General features: G+C 42.2%; 1 protein-coding gene across 2 annotated transcripts; it reads right to left on the bottom strand.

Moving 5' to 3' along the window:
* Positions 1-39: 39 nt before the first annotated feature.
* On the bottom strand, positions 40-20,149 carry ZRSR2 (zinc finger CCCH-type, RNA binding motif and serine/arginine rich 2). 2 transcript variants are annotated; one of them, XM_075727814.1, is made up of 11 exons: positions 20,092-20,149; positions 18,062-18,141; positions 17,808-17,907; positions 17,407-17,515; positions 17,000-17,086; positions 14,762-14,800; positions 12,136-12,251; positions 8,685-8,898; positions 6,269-6,324; positions 6,001-6,110; positions 40-5,362 (listed from the first exon to the last, which is right to left on the bottom strand). In XM_075727814.1, exons 1-11 carry the CDS (start codon positions 20,136-20,138, stop codon positions 4,881-4,883), a joined length of 1,440 nt encoding a protein of 479 aa, XP_075583929.1. In that variant the 5' UTR covers positions 20,139-20,149; the 3' UTR covers positions 40-4,880. The 2 variants fall into 2 exon arrangements, with proteins under 2 accessions (XP_075583929.1, XP_075583930.1); XM_075727815.1 differs by lacking the exon at positions 14,762-14,800.
* Between the last annotated feature and the right edge of the window lie 385 nt (positions 20,150-20,534).

Consider the following 20,534-nt stretch of genomic DNA (forward strand, 5'->3'; position numbering starts at 1 on the left):
TTCTGTGTTTTGCAGAGGAAAGAAGAGGCTACTCAGTGCTAGCTTAAAAAAAGGGAAATTTTATTACAGTGCTTAACCTGTTCTTGAGCACTTTATTAAAAAATGTGAGTACTGTGTCCAAGATTAGTTATTTACATCCATTTAAATTGTACAGAAAGCAATAAATTAGCAAGTTTTTGGAAGGCTTACCACATTAAACATGAAATTTATTAAAGTGGATGTTAAATTGATGCAGTAGTGCCACTTCATTTGAACGTTAAAAGAAACCACGTGTTGACTGAGGGTTCTGGATAATACAAACTCAATATTCAGTTCCTTAAATGGAATTATGAGCAAGTCAATGCAATGTTCACAATCCTAGTCTCAACCAAAAAATTCTCAGACTGATCTGTTCTTCAGCTTTCTAAAAGAACTGAACTGGTTGATGTTCTCGGTAAAAGCATGGGGAAAACTTACCATCTCAGGGCATTTCTTCAATCTAACATGAAATAAAAATGTGTTTCTTAAATTTCCTTTCTTATGGGGAAGGTGGGGGGGGAGCTAAAGAATCAATTAGAATTTCTGGATTGTTTAGGCAAGTGATTGTTGGCTCGAGTTCCTTCAACTTCATCACTGAATCTGTGTCTTTAACTTGAAGAGGCCCTTCCTAAAGGTCTGCTGTTCTTCTGAGTTAAGGCCATGATGATGGTCACCCTGTGGCCACCTCTGTTAAGTTGCCATGTGCCACGAGTTACAGCTGCATGGCTCGCTTTGTGATCTGTCTTACAGTTGCCTGAAGTGTAACTTGTCACTGTTACCTTTGGTTTTGTTTGTTTTTTTTTAAATCAGAGATAGCTACTGAATTCAGCCGATACATCAGTGTTGAATAGAAGGATATGTGGAATAACAGGGGTTTGTTTTAATTACAACAAATGTACAGAGAAAGCAAAATCAGCTGCACTCTTTAGATGATGTAAGAAAGTAAATTAAGCTTTTAAGTTATTAACTAGCATAGACTTCACGTTTTGCAAGAAGTGCTGATCCAACACAGGAAGCAATAGCATCTTTAAGCTATTTCTTTTGAAAAAAATGTTTAGTGCACATGAATGTCACTGGTAAACTTCAGGGCAATTTCTGATACAGTGGATGTGGCAATACAAAACTGAACCTGAGAAAGACAGGCTACCATCAAAGGACAGAAAACTGGGAAGCTACTTAGGACACATGTCAGACCATCTGCCCTGTAAGCGAAGGAAGGGCTGGCGAGGAAAGGCTTTTCCACATGTGCTTGCTCCCCATCTGTAGCACACAGAAGCCCTGCACTTGGGACGTGGCCCTTCGGCCCCTGCCATGGGGGTTCGCTGCTCTGGGCAGGCAGGAAGGGGCAATGGCGTGGAAGCAGCCGCCAGCCAGAACTCGAGGGCATCCTGCTGCTGCTGCTGCTGCTGCTGCCAGGGGCAAGCCCGGGTCCCAGCTGCCTAAAGGCTGCTGGGCAGTAACACTAACCCCTGTGCTCACAGCATTCCCACCAGACTGCCATTATTCCTCTTCGGCTGCGGGAAAAACGCGACCTTGCTGCCCAGCGGGGCTGCATTCTCCCTCCCGCACGAGAAGGGCAGGAGCAGCGCCTGCTCCCCATCCCGTCTGGCAGGAGGGGCCCCGCTGCTGCCCTAACCAACTCCTTGCAGCGCTGTGAACGCCTGCTTTCATCATCGCTCTAAAGCACCTCAGTGATCCTTGCAGCATTCACGACTGAAAAAAAAGATTTTTGAAAGCTGCTGTTTTTAAGCAGTCATTAAAAACAAAACAGAACTTGGCCAATATTAGTTCACGTTCTAAGGCCCTTTTATGTGGAATATGCAGAATAACACACAGCGAGAACAAGCTAGTCCTTGCAAATTTAAATCCTTTCTGTGTTCTTCTGGGGCTTCTCCCCTTTGGAAAAAAAGAGAATTAAGCTTAACATTTAAGAACTTCTAGTCTCTTTGTCTCTTCAGAATAAATAGCTCACTCAGCTAATAAGGAAACACAAAACCATGCATATAACACTACTTAAGATTATGAAGTAGGGAAACAATACTGAAACATATGAACTCTGAGGTTAGAAAACTGGTTGAATTCCAGGTTTCATGCTAACAAATGCAAACTAAATGTCAGATCTACAGCACTCAATTTCTGTGTAATAAAGAGACTGCATGTGAAAGTGGGTAATTACAGCTACCAGTCCCTACACTGCGCAGGTACAGCCAGCAAGTTTGGGTCCAGACCTCAAGAAAAAAAAGCTGAAGCTTCAGCCATTATAGTAGCAGAAATAAAGCATATTTAAATTTTTACATGCATCTCTGAGCAAGTCTTTTTTTTTTTTTTAAGAACTTTTTTTTTAAAAAAAAAAATACAGCAGCTCGCTTCCCAGATCCCATTACAAAACCATGGGGACAAGGAGCCTAATTACCTGTGGAATTCTCACGTGGCTCTTAGTTGGCACTTGGTTTCTAATCCTACAGAGGCCTGCTTTGCTCATTTCACCGACTGGTCACAGGTTCCCACCACCCATTCCACCGCTTCTGGTTGAGCTGGGCAACTGATTTCGCTGAGATACTGCTCAGCCACTGCCTGCCGTGTGACGCAGGACGTGCAGTGTACTGCAGGCGGCATAAGCCAGCTCTTCCACCCGGCAGCCGTGACCAGCAGGGTTCGAGGGACGCAAGGCAGCACCAGTGAAAGGAAGATGTTACGGGCCCGCTGGTGGCGCGTCTCAGCAAGCAGAAAACGCCAGTTCAACTCTGCTCCAGGGACCTGAGCCAGAGTTTGCCACATTCTGCCCACGTGACCCAACTAGACAAATGAGCATCTATGAAAAAATAGAAACCTCGGGGGAAAAAAAAAATCTGTCTATAAGGTCTAGTCAGAAAAAGATAACGTTATGAGAAACTGGTGGTCACAAATTTCTCAAATGTAATTTAAAACTTAGTGCTGTCTATCCTTGGAAATACACCTTTCAAACAAAGTTATTATTTCAAAAGTTATGCTATTACAATTCCTACATCTGTTAATAACTAAAACATTTAATCAAATTAACTAAGCTACAATTCTGCCTACAGTTATGACAATATATAGTGAAAGTCGGGTTCGAACTGAACATCAATATATAGCACTTTTGTTGTATTACTCCATATTGGACAACAGTTACACATGAAAGAAGGAAAATGTATAATCGGCATGCTAGGTGCAGTATGCATTTAGAAAAGCAAAAATATATATATTATATCCAGAAGCAATGTTCATTCACTCTGAACTATCCTGGGGAAAAACGTTCTTGCTGTGAGGAATGCTATCGTAAAGTTTGGATACCCAGATTTTCTACGGGACTTTATGTTGTATTGTTGAAGTTATAATGAGTATCAGTTTGGGAGCACTTCATGTCTGCTTTAGGCTTCTAACTTAGGTGGTCTGAGCTGTACACTAAAGGCAGGAGCCCAAGTTCTTTGGAGAGGCTAAAGAGAGGGAGGTGTATCTGCAGACCGTTCAGGGCACCTGCACCTTCAGTGCCACAAACCGCTCTCTCCAAGCCTCTAAGGACACCTAGGTGCCTAAGTTAAATACCTGAAGTTGAGCAGTTTGAAGTACAGTCCCTCTAACAGCACAATTCTTTCCTTTAAAAGTGAAGTGTATGTAAGGATTTATCTAATTGCAGGTACTTTGCTAATATAGCTGTCATTTCAAAAAGATTTTGTCCCAATAACTTTATGTACCCTCCACCTTGACCGTAGGGAAGCTAGGCAGTAGGGTTCCTTAAACTGTTTGTAAAATAAACCTAAAAAGGCTTTAAGTGAAGTCCTCCTCTCCAAAAAACCTGAAGTATTGTTTCAGGTATAGAATCATAGAATGCTTTGGGTTGGAAGGGACCTTGAGAGATCATCAAGCCCAACCCCCCTGCAGTAAGCAGGGATTGAATCTGTGAACTTGGCATTATTAGCGCCATGCTCTAACCAACTGAGCTAAAACCTTCCGTTTCTTTAGCCACTCTGCAACCATCTTGAGCCTTCACAACTACATGTATGCATCTCCATTTACCAGATGTACATTTTTCCACCACTCCATCACAGGTTAGGCAGGTTGTTTTCAACTACAAATGGTATGCAGCCAAGAGGTATGCAAAGTATTTTCTATCCTCACTTGAGGATTACAAGTGCATGGTCTCCACTCTTACTTGAGGATTAAGGTACTGAATGAATTGATTGTTTTTCTGTGTACTCCCTACTTGGTTTTAGTCTCCTGCAATCCCTACAGGCAATTAGCTCAGCAGCTCTGTCAGGGGAGAGAGAAAAATCCAACACTTATGACCACAAAGCTCCTACTGGGCAAGTATTGTACAATCAAACAGTGATGTCTTTTAGATCCCTTTTCTCCAACTCATAACATGATTATATTTACTTTGTCTCTAGAAAGAGCTTTCCCATAAACAGACGGAAAATATAAATGGCAGTCTTTTACACAGACTTCAACTTGCAGTATGCTGTGGTGTGAATTTACAGCACACTGGCTGTTCTGTACTAACTCCTTACAAGGACAGTAAACACTTAACACACACATAACACAGAAATAAGCATATACCAAATAAGCTTTACTTCTCTTTCTATTTGTACTCAGTATGCATCCAGATGTTGCAGCAGTTCAGAGGGACAGAGTAGCTAGAGTACTTGACATTCACACCTTATATAGGACTGAAACTTTTAATTTTCTGAAGCTTAGCACACAATAAACTAGGTTCCTTTATTAGGAAGAAACATTTTAATGTGCAAGAACACTTTATTTGAAACTCAAATATATCTGGTGCCCTATTGGAAAGATTTCTTTGTCAGCTCTACGTTTGATCAATTAGCAACTTCTAAAAGTAATTCTCACTTTGTTTTGGGAGTTTCACTATTTTTTCCTCTGCTGCTTGATCTCTTTTTACCCCTACTCCTGGATCGAGAGGAACTCCGACTTCTGCTCCTACTGCGTGTTCGACTATGACTTCTGCTGCGACTGCGGCCTCTCCTCTTTCTCCCCCTGCTGCGAGACCTCCTCCTTTCTCGACTTCTTGACCTGCCAGACCGGCGCCTTCTCTTGTTTTTGCGGCGATTCTTTTTTCTCTCAGATTCTCCATTTCTCCGGTAAGAATGATCTGGGCTCGGGCTGCCCCTTCTCCTTGACCGGCTGTAATAGTCATCACGATGGCTCGTTCTGTTTCTCCTTTCAGAGTTTTTAGACAACTGATTAGTCCGTTCAGGAGAAATACGTATGTCTCTATTGGCCTCCCAAAACTCATTGTTTGGATTTTTGAATACATGAAGAAAGTTGCAGTGTTTCCCTCTTGGACACTTCTGCCTTTCAAATAAGCCTGCAACAGATTAGGGTTTGCTTTTTTTTTTATGAACCAGACCTGTTAAACCTCTTTCTTCATTATGTACCTACTGGAAAGAAACTTACTGAACTGAATTTTGCTTCTTCAAACAGAAAAACATGCATCTGGCCACCTATCAATTCACGCAAGATTATTTTTCAGGATGTACTTTTCTTGGAATTAACTTTTTAACAGCTATGAAGGTTTTAGCTTAAAGCGATTTTCATAAATAGTTTTACTACCTTAATCTAAGAATGTAAATATAGATAAGTCAAATGTGATAGCTACTGCTAAGAACTGTTGATGGTTCAGAAACTGCTGTTGCTTTTTAAAGAGATAAATTACTACTTCCGTAGTTCCATCTTAAGATTATTATTTCCAAAGCTAGGATCCAAACTTTCTTTTCCAGTCCAGGTAAATCCACTAGAATGATTCAGGCACTGACATGACATGGTATGAATATTCCCTTTCTTTCCTAGACCTACACAAGCAAGTTAGCATAGCTGTCTTCCAAACAGAAATGAACTCCAACATTAGGCAGATCTGAAAGCTACAGGCTAATTCCCTCTTTTGCACTTCCATAAGTACTCTTTCAATAAAATGCATTCTCTTTTCCAAGTGTTTATGTGACTCACCACATATAGCAGTTTTCCACCTTGTCACAGGACAAAATTCACAATGAAGCTGTCGGCCTGCATACCATCGTCCACTGAATAGAGCAAGAGCTGCCTGACAATCCTTCTCCCTTTAAAAAGTAAAAATCACACATACCATTATCATCATACAGTCATTTCAGATGTTACTTACCAATTTTCAGCTCCCATTACAGCATGAGAATGAGTCACTTGGATTATACAAACAGTGTTCACAGTTCTAAAACCTCGCAATATTGCGAATACTTACGACTGATACTGGACATACACATTTCCTCGCAGGTGAGGCTCGTAGTTGCAACTGACCTAAGGAGATGGAAACATCAAGTTAGTGCAACAGAAGGTTTATGCTATACAGCAGCTCACGCATGTTGAGATGGCAGCTATTGCAATTTATGACAGCTCATCAGTATGAACTTGTATGTGATTTTCTTCTGAATGCTTAGTTTTAGCCAAATAAAAGGTTTTGAAGAAAAAAAAAAAAAAAAAAAGGAAAAAAAACAAACCACAAAACCCTAAGCCCTTCTGGCTTATGTTTGACTGTTTCCAGCATTATGCTTTGATTAACATTGGGACCTCTGCTTCACTTAAGACTACAAGACAGCTTCTACTCAACTGGCTCACGCCTGTCTGGGCCAACCCCACTATGCAGCAGCCAAATCCTGCTCTGAAAACAATTAGTAGTATCCTCATGTGGAAATGTGGGATTCATTATGGTAACAGAATCTTTAGAGCAATTTTGTTTCACAGCATCCCTGTGAGATGAGTTAGAAAAGCTGAAGTCACTAGCTTCCACTGTACAGTTCTGAAACACCTTTCTTTCATAATAATTTAGCATTCAGAGTATATCTAAAGCTCCCAAAAATACACAATTTAGCTTCCAAAAAGCTTGTGGCTAGTTACAAAGGATTCTGAAACGAGCAGGCTGAAGCAGGCTAGAACCCAGTTCTCCAGGGCAGAACTGTGAGCCCAGCCTCTTTCGCCCCCATGCCTCTTCCGATACCCGCACCAAATGAGGCAAGTGGCTCCTTTCGTCACTGAATCCTGACTGACCCTCAGAGAACACCTCTCTGTGCACTGGGGTAGGCAGGGGCTTCAGACACAACAACAAGCAGTTGTATAATTAAGCGTTAATGAATAAGCAGTCAAACTATTTGAGATAAACAACGTCAACACAAGAACAAGCAAGAAGGATTTCGCCATGGACACTTTTGGGTGGGAAAAGAAGCGTGTTTTGTAAGGATCTGCCAGATTCTAGAGTAACTTCCCAGGAAGAAGAGCAAGAATAAAACCTTAGGCTGCATTGGAAAGGGAAGTCAGCTGGGGCGTGTACAATCTGATTCTAAATGGTAGCAGAGACTCAACTCAATCACAGCTAAGATCCCTGCAGGCAACACGTAATTTCTAAGCATCTCTAATATAATGAAAATGCCCAGGAGAATCGTATTAAAGCTGCACAATTACTTCAGAAGCTAAGAAATGCTGCACTAAAAGCTCTTACCCTGTTATTAGTCATACGGACCCAAGTATGTGCAACTTTGCACAGCTGATATAACAACAATACAAAGTCGAGGATCTGAGTTTGATGGTAAGACAGCATTTCAACCCACGCTCCACTGGGAATCTACATCCCGTCTTCCAGGATGGAGCACAGCTTGCTAATATCCCATGAGTCAAAATATGGAGGGGTTACTCCTCCAAACAAGTGAAGGTTTCTTCCCTATAAAGCTCATTATACAACTACTGAAAATACACTTTTTCTACTTTCTTCTTGCTTGAAATGCTAATACAGTCTCAGTTCTGAGGCAGCTGTCAGTAGGTGAAAACAAAAGGAGAAAAGGCACTGCGTGCCTCCTGGTGACTGCAGGAAAACACTCAGGAATGGCAAGCAGAAAGGGATGCTGCAGTAGGTTCTGCTACAAGGAGATTTCACCATCCGAGCTGCGTATTTTGGGGCAACATGGGACTGTTAACACACATCATTCGTCTCTGAGGTCTCCATTTACAGGTCCCTCTTTTTCCCCCGTAAGAAATCATAATATAAATGGGAAAAATTCAGGAAAGAACATTCAGCAAACCAAACGCAGAAACTAAGGATGGATGACAAATCTCAACACCATTTACGTAACTCACCTTTTTGTAATTCCTCCTACTGAAATATCTACTACCTTTTCAGTTCATTGTCATTTGATTTTATTTTATCCAACCAGTCCTAAAATGACATTGTTTGGGTGTATACTCCAAATACATTTTATACTCCCACTATTTCATTCCATAGGCACAAATACAATAGCCCAGATATACTGTCTAACAGTCTTAGTGGACCCTCTGGGGCTTATCACAGGCTAAGTAAAGAAGGGACTGTGAGGTAAGTGGACCGTTGAGCAGTATGAACAACCTGCAATATGAAAGCACAAGTTTTTATAACAGTTGAGGGGAACAGGTGAGAAGATTCACCCAGAGTAAGACAATGCTCTGTAACAGCAGTGACAAGTTTACAGGTGACATGAGAGATGCACAGTTTGCTGTAAGGACACTGTATAGTTCTCTAATGTACATGGGATTTAGCTAGGGCATGCTGGACAGAGTTCCTGTTAAGGCTAGTAAAACACAACTTACGTGGTATACGTTACGCATTTAACAAGCTGTTACACTCAGACGCGTACCTTGAATTGAACAACCTTCCCTACATTCTGAAACTCAGGGAGCACATCCTCGTAGAACTCCAGGAACTGCTGGTAGGTCTCCTCGTCACTGTACTCGAGACTCGCGTCCGTGTCATAGTCATCTCTCCGGCACTGCTCCATACCAAAAGTAATGAACATCCCTCGGACGAGTAGTGTCTTGCTAGATGTTGGATAGTTATGCTTGCGAGAACACCTGGACATTTGTAGTAAAGGAAGAAAAGTGAAAAGATCAGCACTTTCAGCAGAAGATGCACTTGTTGAAACTTCAAACACTTGCCATTTTGAGTACCAGCTATTGCAAAAGAAAATCCATTAGTGGCAGATCCACATATTTCAATTATCAAAACAAATCTTTTGGAACTGAGTTTGCGTATAATGTTAATGCTTTCTGCCATGCACAAATACATTCTTGCTAAAAAAGTACATCTACAAAAGCTATAGATATCAGTAACGTAATAAGAGCTAAAGTAATTTCTTTTAGGCTACTAGGGTTAAATGTGCTCTATTTTTCTCTATTCTTCTCCCAAGTAGTTAGCGATAGGACGAGAGGAAATGGGCTCAAGCTGCGCCAGGGGAGGTTTAGGTTGGACATTAGGAAAAATTTCTTCACAGAAAGGGCTGTCAAGCATTGGAACAGGCTGCCCAGAGAGGTGGTGGAGTCCCCATCCCTGGAAGCTTTCAAAAAACGGGTAGACGTGGCACTTTGGGACATGATTTAATCTAGTCTACCCTTGATTGGTTTAGTGTGGACTTGGTGGTGTAGGTTAATGGCTGGACTGGATGATCTTAAAGGTCTTTTCCAACCTAAACAATTCTATGATTTCTGAAGGGCTTTACAGAAAGACTACTGACAACCTTTAAGACATTTTAAGGTGAGTCCCTGCTCTTCTTTTTGCAAACTGAACAACTTCTACTGAAGTTGTTCTCATCATATGGGGAAGTGGGGAGGGAGGAAAAGCACATTTAGACCTGAAGTTGGATGAGTATGAGATTGATATTTTTCCACTTAAAAAAAAAAAAAAAAAAGCTTCTTATAAGTCTTATCTTAATCTGCATCTTCTCGGCAGCCATAGAAGTATTAGATCTCCCTCACCATTCATCACATTCAAGCTACCTCCTTCACATGTTGAAATACAGTTCTCGCCCACAAACCTTTAGATTTAGTAAGAACATGGATGTTAGCCTCCATGTTTACGTCACTGTGCTTTATGATCTCTGTTTCAAACACTTCCCCGAGCAACTGGGTCATGCACTCTCCAACACATTTCCCTTTTCACAACATGATCAGAAAAATAGTCAGGCTAGTCTACTCTCTTCATCTAGGACTGGGAAAGCACAGACAAATTGGAGGGAGGTCAGGTCTCAAAACGGGCAATTACAACCTAGACTTCAGATAGGAAGTTTCGTTACACATCCAGGCAGTCAGAAATTGACTCTCATTTTCTGGTCGGCACCTTAGACATCAGAAAATATACAACAAAAAAACAAAACTCCAAAACCAAAACCCGAGACAATTTGATTTTTTTTCTTTTTTGCATTTTAGAAGGTATCTCATTTCACTGTTCTATTTGAATGACAGAACTCAAAATATGATACCCAACCAATATTGTCTGTACACAAAATTAATAGCACATGACAGAACAAAAGGAACCCCAAGGAAAATGAATGACCCAAAATCCAGTTTTACTACAAAATATTAGGGTTTGAATTACCGGGGAAATTTATAACAGTGAACTCAGCCAGTTTTAGCTGCTTCATGACATAGTGAGCTTTGACAAGATTCAACAATTATTTTGTTGATAACACTGGCTCTCAATTTTTCCCCATTGTGATCCATATCAGCTTCCAACCCATTCTTCCAGTCCTTACCCTAGCTGTATCTCAGTCCTTCAACTTATGGTCAACACCAGAGGTTAAAATGACCAGAATATGAAGGGAGCAGGTATGTGAGGAAGAAGGAAGATGAAGGAGAAGTAGCTGAGATCAGCAACTACAGGTGAGAGAAGAAGGGCAGAACATGATGTTTCTCAGCGTTTATTTACCAAGCCTATTCATAGTTCACAGCAAAACTGATTTTTATCCAATCCCTAATTAATCCAAGGAGGTCATCTCCATTAAATATCACTGAAACAAAAATACTGCAAAGATTACAAAGAACTAAACATTTGAAAAGCAAAAATGCTGCCTGCAGTAAAATAGCTGGCCAAAGTTTTACTTAGGCATTCAATACATATTTCAGAATAGAAAAAAAATGTGGACTTGAAACTTCCATAGAGCTGAATTATCACATAATTATCCACAATATACATCAAACTAAAACAAATTACTTCTAGGATAAAGAAAACTACAACAGATGGACCACACATGTTTCACTGATATAAGTTAATAAAATAGCCTTACTAGTTTATGCTGAAGATTCATGTAATAAGATTCAGAGTCTTTCCCCGCTGAGCTAATTTTCCTCCTTAACATACAAAAAAATTCAGGGATTTTCTAGCCAGATGCTGCATTTGGGTCATCATCTTAAATGGTCACCGATGAACCTCTACTCCATAAACCCATTTATACTTTTTGCTTCCTCTATGTCCTCTGACAAGAAGTTTTGCCATTTGTTTCATATGAGAAAGGTTTTTTTTTAAAGCTGGTAAACACTCAGGGACACCCAATTAAACTACGTCATGATAAAAGCAAATAATCCTTCCCAGCCTACTCATGAGTTCCGTGTTCATCTACCACAGCCCTCTTCCATCATCTCTTTGAAAGTAGAGTCTAGACTAGTTGTTAGCCATTCCTGCTACAGAAGCTGTTCCTCGTCTCTGATCATCTTGTCCTTCTCTCTTCTTGCCTTTTACTATACTTCCTTTCAGAGATAGGGCACCCGTAACAGTATTAAAAAACCAACCAACCAAAAAAAAAAAAACCCCAAGAATGACTGCATCACACATTTAAACAGAATACAAACAGGACAATTCTGGAAGCTACACAGCAGCTTTCTCAACTATGCAGGTGTACCTTAACTTGCTTTAGTCCATTTGAGATTTGATTTTATTTTTTAAAAGATGCAGCATATCCAAATTAGAGAAGACAAAAGACAATATCTGACATATCAGGCCTGTATTAATAGCAGAAATCAAACATATTCTGTCTGAATGTATCTGTGCATCTGTCAGAGCTAAGGAAAAGTCAGTTTGACGAATGTAACCAGAATGCACCATCAGTAATATACCATAACAATAAATAGTTCAATTCCAGCCAGGCAACACTTTTGCTCTCAATGTCTAGGTCCACCATGAATAACAGAACCACATCCCAAATGCATGAAAGTAATTTATATAGCAATTTTTCTTCAGTTTGCATATGACATAACAAGGTTGCTTCCCTTTCACGTCTCCAAAATAACTTCTATGCTGGTAAATATTCAATTGATTACCTGTCTCCAAATCGGCAGGAACCTGTTTTAATATAGAATGGGCAATTCGCTCTATCCTTCTCTGTTCCTATATTCTCTGGGGGCTCTGGGTTATGCCAGGTCACGCCATTCTCCAGCTGTGGAAAAAACATTAAAACACACAGAAGTTAGAAAAGAATAAAAAGATGTAATGTCAAAATAAAACCACCAGTTAAATCCACATGCAGTTATGAGCACTGTGTTACTACAAGGCAAGCTGAACCTATTTTAAGCATTGTTTTATAAAGCTGCCCAGTGCCTTAGGTCTCTGGTGATGGAATCCTCTTTTCTTGATAATTGTTCAGTTTTAAGAACAAGTCTATATTCATGATTTCTTTTTAACAACAACAAGAATCACCAAACTGGATGTCGTCTTTTGCTAAAAGAAAAGCTTCCTCAGATTTTATAACCAAAGGAGTTGCGATAGTATTTGCTCCTCAAACAATAACTTCATTTGTCACTTCCGAGAATTTAGTGGTGGATTTGGTAGCGTTAGGTTAATGGTTGGACTGGATGATGTTAAAGGTCTTTTCCAACCTAAACGACTCTATGATTCTAATTACAAATATTGTGACAGATTCTTTCCATTCAGTTAAGCCTGTTACCTATTTCACGCCAGGACCCAATGAGCAGCACTTTATATACCTGGCAGACAGAAAGCTAGAACTATTTACTTATTTGTCTTTGCAACAGCTCAAAGCTCAGTAAGGTTATCACTATCACTTTTTATGCAGCTAGAAAAGACTAAAATAAAAGTAACCTGCCCAAGGCCAGAATTAGAAAAAATTAAATTCATAGTTAGCACTGGAATCAAAAGCCTCCGTACGGCAGTATCTTGGGCCATTAAGATTTCTATAATTTAAAATGGAATTATCAATTTGCAAGCATTGACTGACTACAAACAAAACACACATTTTAAAAAGGGAATTTTCATTTTGTTAGCCAAAAGATCTGTAAAGCTGACTAGCCTAAGTTCTCATTTTAAATCAGCTGAAAACTCTATTTACAAGCAGCATTTGACCCTGCTACCAGTTCTGTTCACGACTCAGCCATAATTTTCTTCAACAAAACATCACTGTCATTTCAACAGTGTCAACAGTAAGTCACTGAACCCTGAACTGATACTATAATGAAGTCTTAACATACCATGTTTCTGCCTACTCCCCTGCAGAAATGGCTGCTAATAAATACATCTTGTGCTCTGGGCAGGTAATAGTTCAGAGCATTTTTCTACCCATATTATGAAATAAAGAGTTAGATTTCCTACCTAAAAAAACTGTTTAAACATAATTTGGAACTGAGTGCAACTCCAATGTAGCTATGGCAATTGACATACAATGGGTTAATTAGGTTAAAACTTAATTTTCAGATTCACGCAGTGGTTTAAGCAGAGCAAGAATCTTCACAAGTTTAACTGTATGACAGGCTGTCCTGGTTTTGGCTGGGATAGAGTTATTTTTCTTCCTAGCAGCAGGCATAGTGCTGTGGTTTGGATTTAGTAGGAGAAGAATGTTGATAACACACTGATGTTTTAGTTGTTGCTAAATACTGCTTATGCTAGTCAAGGACTTTTCAGCTTCCCATGCTCTGCCAGGTGCACAAGAAGCCGGGAGGGGGCACAGCCAGGACAGCTGATCCAAACTGACCAAAGGGCTATTCCATACCATATGACATCATGCTCAGTATGCTGGGGGGGGTTGGCCGGGGAGCAGCGATCGCTGCTCGGGAACTGGCTGGGTATCTGTCAGCAGGTGGTGAGCAATTGCATTGTGCATCACTTGCTTTGTATAGTAGTATTATTATATTGTTGTTATTATCATTATTATATTGTTGTTATTATTATCATTACTATTTTACTTTATTTCAATTATTAAACTGTTCTTATCTCAACCCAGGAGTGTTTCTCACTCTTACTCCTCTGATTCTCTCCCCCAACCCATTGGGGCAGGGCGAGTGAGCGAGCGGCTGTGTGGTGCTTAGTTGCTGGCTGGGGCTAAACCATGACACAGGGATAAAAAGCCAAATTATTCTTTAAGGCAACAGGAATGACTGAATTCATCCTCTCTTAAGATTCAAATGAAGACTGCACTTTTCTTTACTACACACTACCAGCTTGAGATCCATGCTCTTCCAGGTACCGGAGCAGTCAGCTTCTCCCTCCCCCACCTTTCTTTTTTTTTTTTTTTCTTAAGGATCTGTGCCCTCCTCTACTGCTGAATCCTTCTATTTACAGCCTGCCATCTGCTTAAAAAGACAAGTTTGTCTTGCCACCCAGAAGGACTGACAGATTTATTTAGAATTCTAATTCACAAATAAACCATCATGCATAGTGTTTAACAGCACACAGCAGTATTCCCAGATTCATTTTGACTCAGATCTCCTGAACAGGAACGAGCATGCACAACTGCACTGCCACCAACCAGCCAGAAACACACTTAATTATGTTCCACCCAGTAAATAATTGTTTACAGCTCATGCAAGCCACTACATATTAAATTTATTCAGGCCATTAGGTTCTTGAGAGCAGATGGACAACATGCTAGAAGGCAAACACCGGATGGCCATTAAATTACTTTTCAGTTTGTTTTCAAAAAGTCTCTGAGCATACCTGGCTTTCAGCTTGATCCAGCATCCTCTGCACAGCTGCCTATAAACGGTGCAAACACAGGACTAGTGAAAACCCTGAGGACACGCAAAACATCTGGTTTCTTTAGTTAAGAACCTAATTCACAATACTCAACACTTATGTGTAATAAAAGTTTGATGGCGTTTGCTTTAAAAAACAAAGTTTTACTTCTGCTCTGTAGCAATTCATGTACTACAAAGCTGTTAAAGGATACATCAGACAAGACCCTCATGCAGATGATTTTTCTCATCTAAATGCTAGACAACTTAAAAGTTTCATTTTCTTCTTTTTCAAAACTATAATTGAACTACTGAATACTGAAATTATCTCCTGCGTTAGTACTCAGTGTGGTTACAGTTACATTCATAATTTAGTTGCACTAAACTTTTTATCTTAGAACATTCTATGCATTCTATGTTAACACACACAAAAACACACTGCTTAGTGAGCCTGTTAAAGCAAAACATATAACTGTTAAGAAACTTTAATATCGTAAGTTCAATATATCTAGCCTTCCAAATACAGGAAAACAATGAGGATATTCTTTCCCTTCCTTCTCCTAAGTGGGCTGAGCAAAACAATAAAGTCACTCTCCAAAACTGGACGGAAATTAATTCTAACAAATTACTCTAAGGAGTTCCAAGAAAAAAGACATTTAAACTTAACCAATACAAGAAAATATGCTAGCATTGTTCTAATTTGGAAGAGAACTAATTAAATTTAAAAAGAGGAAGAGCAAATAAAGATAAAAAATGCAATCCAAGATGAGGACCCAGACAGCAATCTGGTAGTAATCATCAAGTATGTCAGATATTATCCACCCTATTAAATAAATAAATAAATAAAAAAAAATAAAAAACCCAAGAAACACCAAACCAGAAAATCTGTCTTCTCATCTTAGGGAAGAAAAAAAGATTTTTTTTTTTTAAATCAGGAAGTCAGAATTTGAACAAACTGCTGTTTCAAGAGACAGGCCAAATCAATTGAACAATTCTCCGCTGCTGAAATGGGTGGCTCCACTCCCAGCTGGGTACTCAGTTTCCCTCTGGGTGTCAGTGCCCTCTGCGAGCCAATCTAGCTCACTAAACCAGTAAAACAGTAACCCAGGAAAAAAACAATACAAACAAACCAACAACCAATGAAAAAGAAAGCGGCTTCCATGTAGTTCAGGGAACCAAATTAGCCCACTGAGGGCTTGGACAAACGCAGGCACAAGGAGAGGGAAGGAACCAAAGCCCGCTGTTAGCATGGTTCAACTCTTGCAACTGTATCTCAACCTTAAATAAAGGATGTGACCATAATTTTCCCTCCCTACACTGCAAAGAGAGAAATGGATACTAAGCGCAAGAGGAAGTAAGACAGGAAATACAACTGCTATTCTTTTTCATTCCTCATGCAAACGTTATGCCATCACTGACACAACCAACTATTAAATGCAGAAGACAAAACTGTTTGCTCCTGTCCCTCCTCCTGCTGTGGCTGCCAGACACAGTGGCAAGACACGTCCCAATGAAATGACTGGAATCTTTTGTGATTGTGGAGAAGCTAAAATGACCGGATCCTAGAAAGCTGCAATCGCCCTTTACTGGCGACAGGCCAGTCCTCACGTTGGATTTCTGTACAGGACATCTTACATCAAGTCATTCAACTTCTAAAACTTAAGAAGAATGTATCGTTAGTAGAAATGTTATCAATGACTAGTATCTTCAGTATCATTTTTTCTCCACCCAAGGAGCTCTGAAAAAAGATACGTCCTGTTGGATGAGTCAGGTAAAGAAGAGCTGTAATATATCTTTTGATTAAGAACTGTGTTAAGGAACAGCAGCAACATAATTCCATATCCTCATTGGGCATTTTCTTCAACACTAACTGTGTTCAGCTGGGACATTAAGTAAGGATTATCTTTAATGCATGATGCAAAAAGTGCCTATCAGAACCTGCATTCACAGTGTGCCTTTGTATTTAACTGATGTAAAAAATTACATACTACGAACAACAAGACGCGTTAAAACTAGTTACCCTTCTAGGTACACAGATTCACTAGATTCTCTTTAAGTGTGAATAGTTTCAGGAATTTAGACAGAATGGAGAGAAGAAGTAACTAACACATTTACACATTTGCAAATTAGAATAAAATCCCTCTTCAACATGCATTGACTGTTGCATCTGATAATGTAAGAGGATATGGAACATGTTTATCCTCCCACTGCCAGGAATCACCTCTCTCTCTCTCTTCTCCTGTTGCTTCTGCTGTGCTGCTTCTCTCTCTTTTCTTTGCTGCTCTTCCCATTCTTCTCTGATCTTCCTCTTTATGATAAAAAAATATTTTAAAAAATTATTTAAGGAAACAAATGCTTTATAATAAGTCAAATTCGAAACTATCATGTTGTATTACAACTCTTTGACCATTAAGTTTTCATCTGGTCACAAGCAACTAAAAAAAAGCCCTTTTGAAGAGTCTTTTTTTTTTTTTTTCCAGTTTTGCTCTTCTAGAACGGAAGAAACAAGAGCTTATGCTTTCAAACATATCAACATCAAGAAAACTATGGCCACTACAGAACAGTAAAAGATATGACACTGTCTACCGTATTGCCAGACACAATGGTAACACTCAGTTTCTACATCACCTCTTCTTCTTCTTGACGTTTTTTTGCAGCCTCTTCTTTTTCTTTCTTAAGCTTGAATTCTTCTTGGGCCTTTTCTTCTCTCAGCAACCACTGCTCATGTAGTTTTTGTCTACCGAGGAAACCAGATACCACTTAAGACAAAATTTAATGACTACCCAGAACTGACACAATTGCCACACATACAATTCAAATTTATTAGTTCAACAGTAACTACAGCTTATCTAATCTTTAAAAGAGAAAATTCCATAGGAATAATTCAGGCTTTAGAGAAAAACTGTGTAGCCTGAAATATACAAAAAGGATTATATTTTACAGAACATATTGGAACTTTTCAAAGTATCAGAAATGGAATTGATTACAAATGTATCTACTACATATATGCCATTTTCTAGACTTTTCACCTTTCTGCTTCAAGTTTTTTTTCTTCTTCTTCTTCTTCCTCCTCTTCTTCCAGTTCCTCCTCTTCCTCCTCAGACACCGATTCATCTTTTTCTGTAGCTTCTAAGAAAAAACACACAACAGTGCATCTCAATAACTGGATGTTATAGTCAGCAGATAGACAAAATTACATCTTTTTTTAAAAAAAAAGACAAAAAAAAAAAAAAAAAAGAATTGCTACTAGTTCCACTGACAATACAAAACACTTCACAGTTACCTGAGTCTCTTAGTTTGGCAAGCGCCTGCCGCTTTTTTTTCCGCTTTTCTTTCTTCAGAATAGCTCTGTATTTTTGATGGCTGAAAATGAGAGAATATTATTTATGTTAAAACAGTCAAACAAAGGATTTTTACTGTCATACGTGCACTCAATTTACATTAGCAGTAAACCACCCCAACCTGCAAAATTAACAGCTATTCATACAAAACAGTAACTCTACAGGGACATCTGACACGACAATGAAATCTGTAGCTGTGCTGTTAGAGCTGCACATGGACAGCAGCAATGATCACATCTGGACACAACACTGAGGGTCTCACCCTTCTTGAGCTCGGCAGTACTTGATGTTATGACCAACTCCATGAAATCTCCCTTAGTTCCTGAAACTGCCACTAGATTAAGATTAGGGAGAAAAATTTGGGGATCTCCCACCCTATAATTTTGGCACACCTTTCAGCACATCCTAGTCTTCCTCTCTTTTACAGGGTATGAAATTTTAAGTCCCTTCCCTTCTCCCTTGATATTCTCTACAGGCAGCAATCTTAATGTATACATAACAAAAGCACACTTAACAACCACCACAGATAATGCTCAGGTCTACTCTTTTGCTACTGAAGCTTGGCCAGACTGATCCTTGCTTGTCTGAGAGCGCTGCAAGGCTGCCTAGAAACAGCACCGTATTTTCATTATGGTTAAAAACCCTCTAAGTATCAAAAAGCCTTTTCATATCAACCCCTTTTCTGTCATTTTTCATTTTAGCTCTCTTCTTTCTAGCCAGTTCCTAACAAAAAAGTAGGAGGGAGGGATGATCTTCAACTCTTGTCATTCTGCCATGCCAAATACTGACGGAAGATCAAAATCTTCCTGTTTCAGAGTATGTAATTTTGTAAGATTCCATAGGCGTAACTCAGCCAACATCTCACCCACATCTCCAACCCTTCCATTCACAGTTACTCACAATCTCACCTTCTGCACACCTGTGCATGCCATCAGTAACACCGTGGTGGTTATCCTGGCAGCAGAGCGCTTGCCCTCAAAGACCAATGCCTGACCGCACATCCTGCCCACATCTGAACCTTCTACTTTTGATCAAGCAAGCCTAGCGACTCCTCCTGCAATGTCACCTGCCTGAAATGACTCTCATCTGCTCAGCCAGTGCCTAGGGCTGACAAGCGAGGATAGCTCTCTCCCAGTTCCTGGGCTTTCTTAGGTGCTCTTGAAGCCCAAGGAAGGAAGGGAGAGAGCAACTCCCCTCGCTCCCAGGCCACAGCAGCACATAAGGACGTGGGCTGGCAGCTGAAGGGCCGGAAGCAGCAACGCCCCAGCCGCCTCAGGGCTGGGCCTCGCCCCCCGCTCCAGCCACACGGCACCGGCGAGCCACGCCACTCCAGCAAGCGGGCAGCGCAGGCCCGGACCGGGCATCCTACCACCGGCGGAGCGGGCCGGACGGGGCTCAGCCCAGGCACGCACATGCAGGCTGCCTCCCCCCTCCGCGGCCTTCCCCGAGCCTCACACCGCCCCACGGCCGCCACCGCCCCGCCAGCAGCGCGGGCGGGCAGGCCCCAGCGCAGGCCCAGCGCCCGAGGCGCAGCAGCGCCGGCTCCCCCCGCGGCCGTGCCGTACCGTGCCGGGCCGGGCCGGGCCGAGCGGCGGCCCCCGCACCAGCGGGCGCCCCGCGCCGCTGCGCCCCCCCCACCCCGCCCCGCCCGCTTCCGGCCCCGCCCCGCGGGCGCCCCCCGCGGCCCCGCTCGCCGCCCCCCCGCACCAGGCCCCGCTCCCCCCCGCCGCCCCCCGCAGGCGCCGGTGACCCCCCGCGCGCGGCGGCGGCGGCCGGTCGGCCATGGCCGCTGCCGCGCGTAGCTGCGCCACTCCCAGGCCCGGCCGCGAGGCGGCCTCAGCTTCGGCCGCCGCGCAGCCCCGGCGGCCTCGGCCGGGGCCGGGCCGTGCCCCTCCGCGGGGATCCCCGGGCCCTTCCCCTTCCCCCTGGAGGCGGCGGGGAGGCCCAGCAGCGGCCTCAGCCTCGGCCTCACCTCAACTTCCCCAGAGGGGACTCGGGCAGCAACATGGGCGCCGCCATCTTGCGTTACCAAGGGGATGTCACGTGACCCCGCGGCGGAAGGGCGCAAAATCCCTTCCGGCAGCCGAGCGGCGGCGGCGGCGGGTGGGCGGTGCGAAGGCACGCACGCACGTATCCGCGCGCGCGCAGTGGGCGGCCATTGGGGTGCCGGGCGTTCGAGCTGCTGCGGGGCCTCAGGCCCCGGCTGAGGGGAGGGGAGGGGAGGGGAGGGGAGGGGAGGGGAGCGGGGCGGGGCGGGGCGGGGCGGGGCGGGCAGGACAGGGCAGGGCAGGGCAGGGCAGGGCAGTAACCGGTACGGGACGGTTGCGGGGCTGGGTCGTTGGTCGGAGCGGGCCGGGGCACCGGCCGGCCCTCGGCAGCCCGGGCCCGGTGGCTGAGGAGAGCGCTGGGAGGCCC

The sequence above is a fragment of the Pelecanus crispus genome, chromosome 1, assembly GCF_030463565.1.
Source record: "Pelecanus crispus isolate bPelCri1 chromosome 1, bPelCri1.pri, whole genome shotgun sequence".
NCBI classification, from domain to species: Eukaryota; Metazoa; Chordata; class Aves; order Pelecaniformes; family Pelecanidae; genus Pelecanus; species Pelecanus crispus.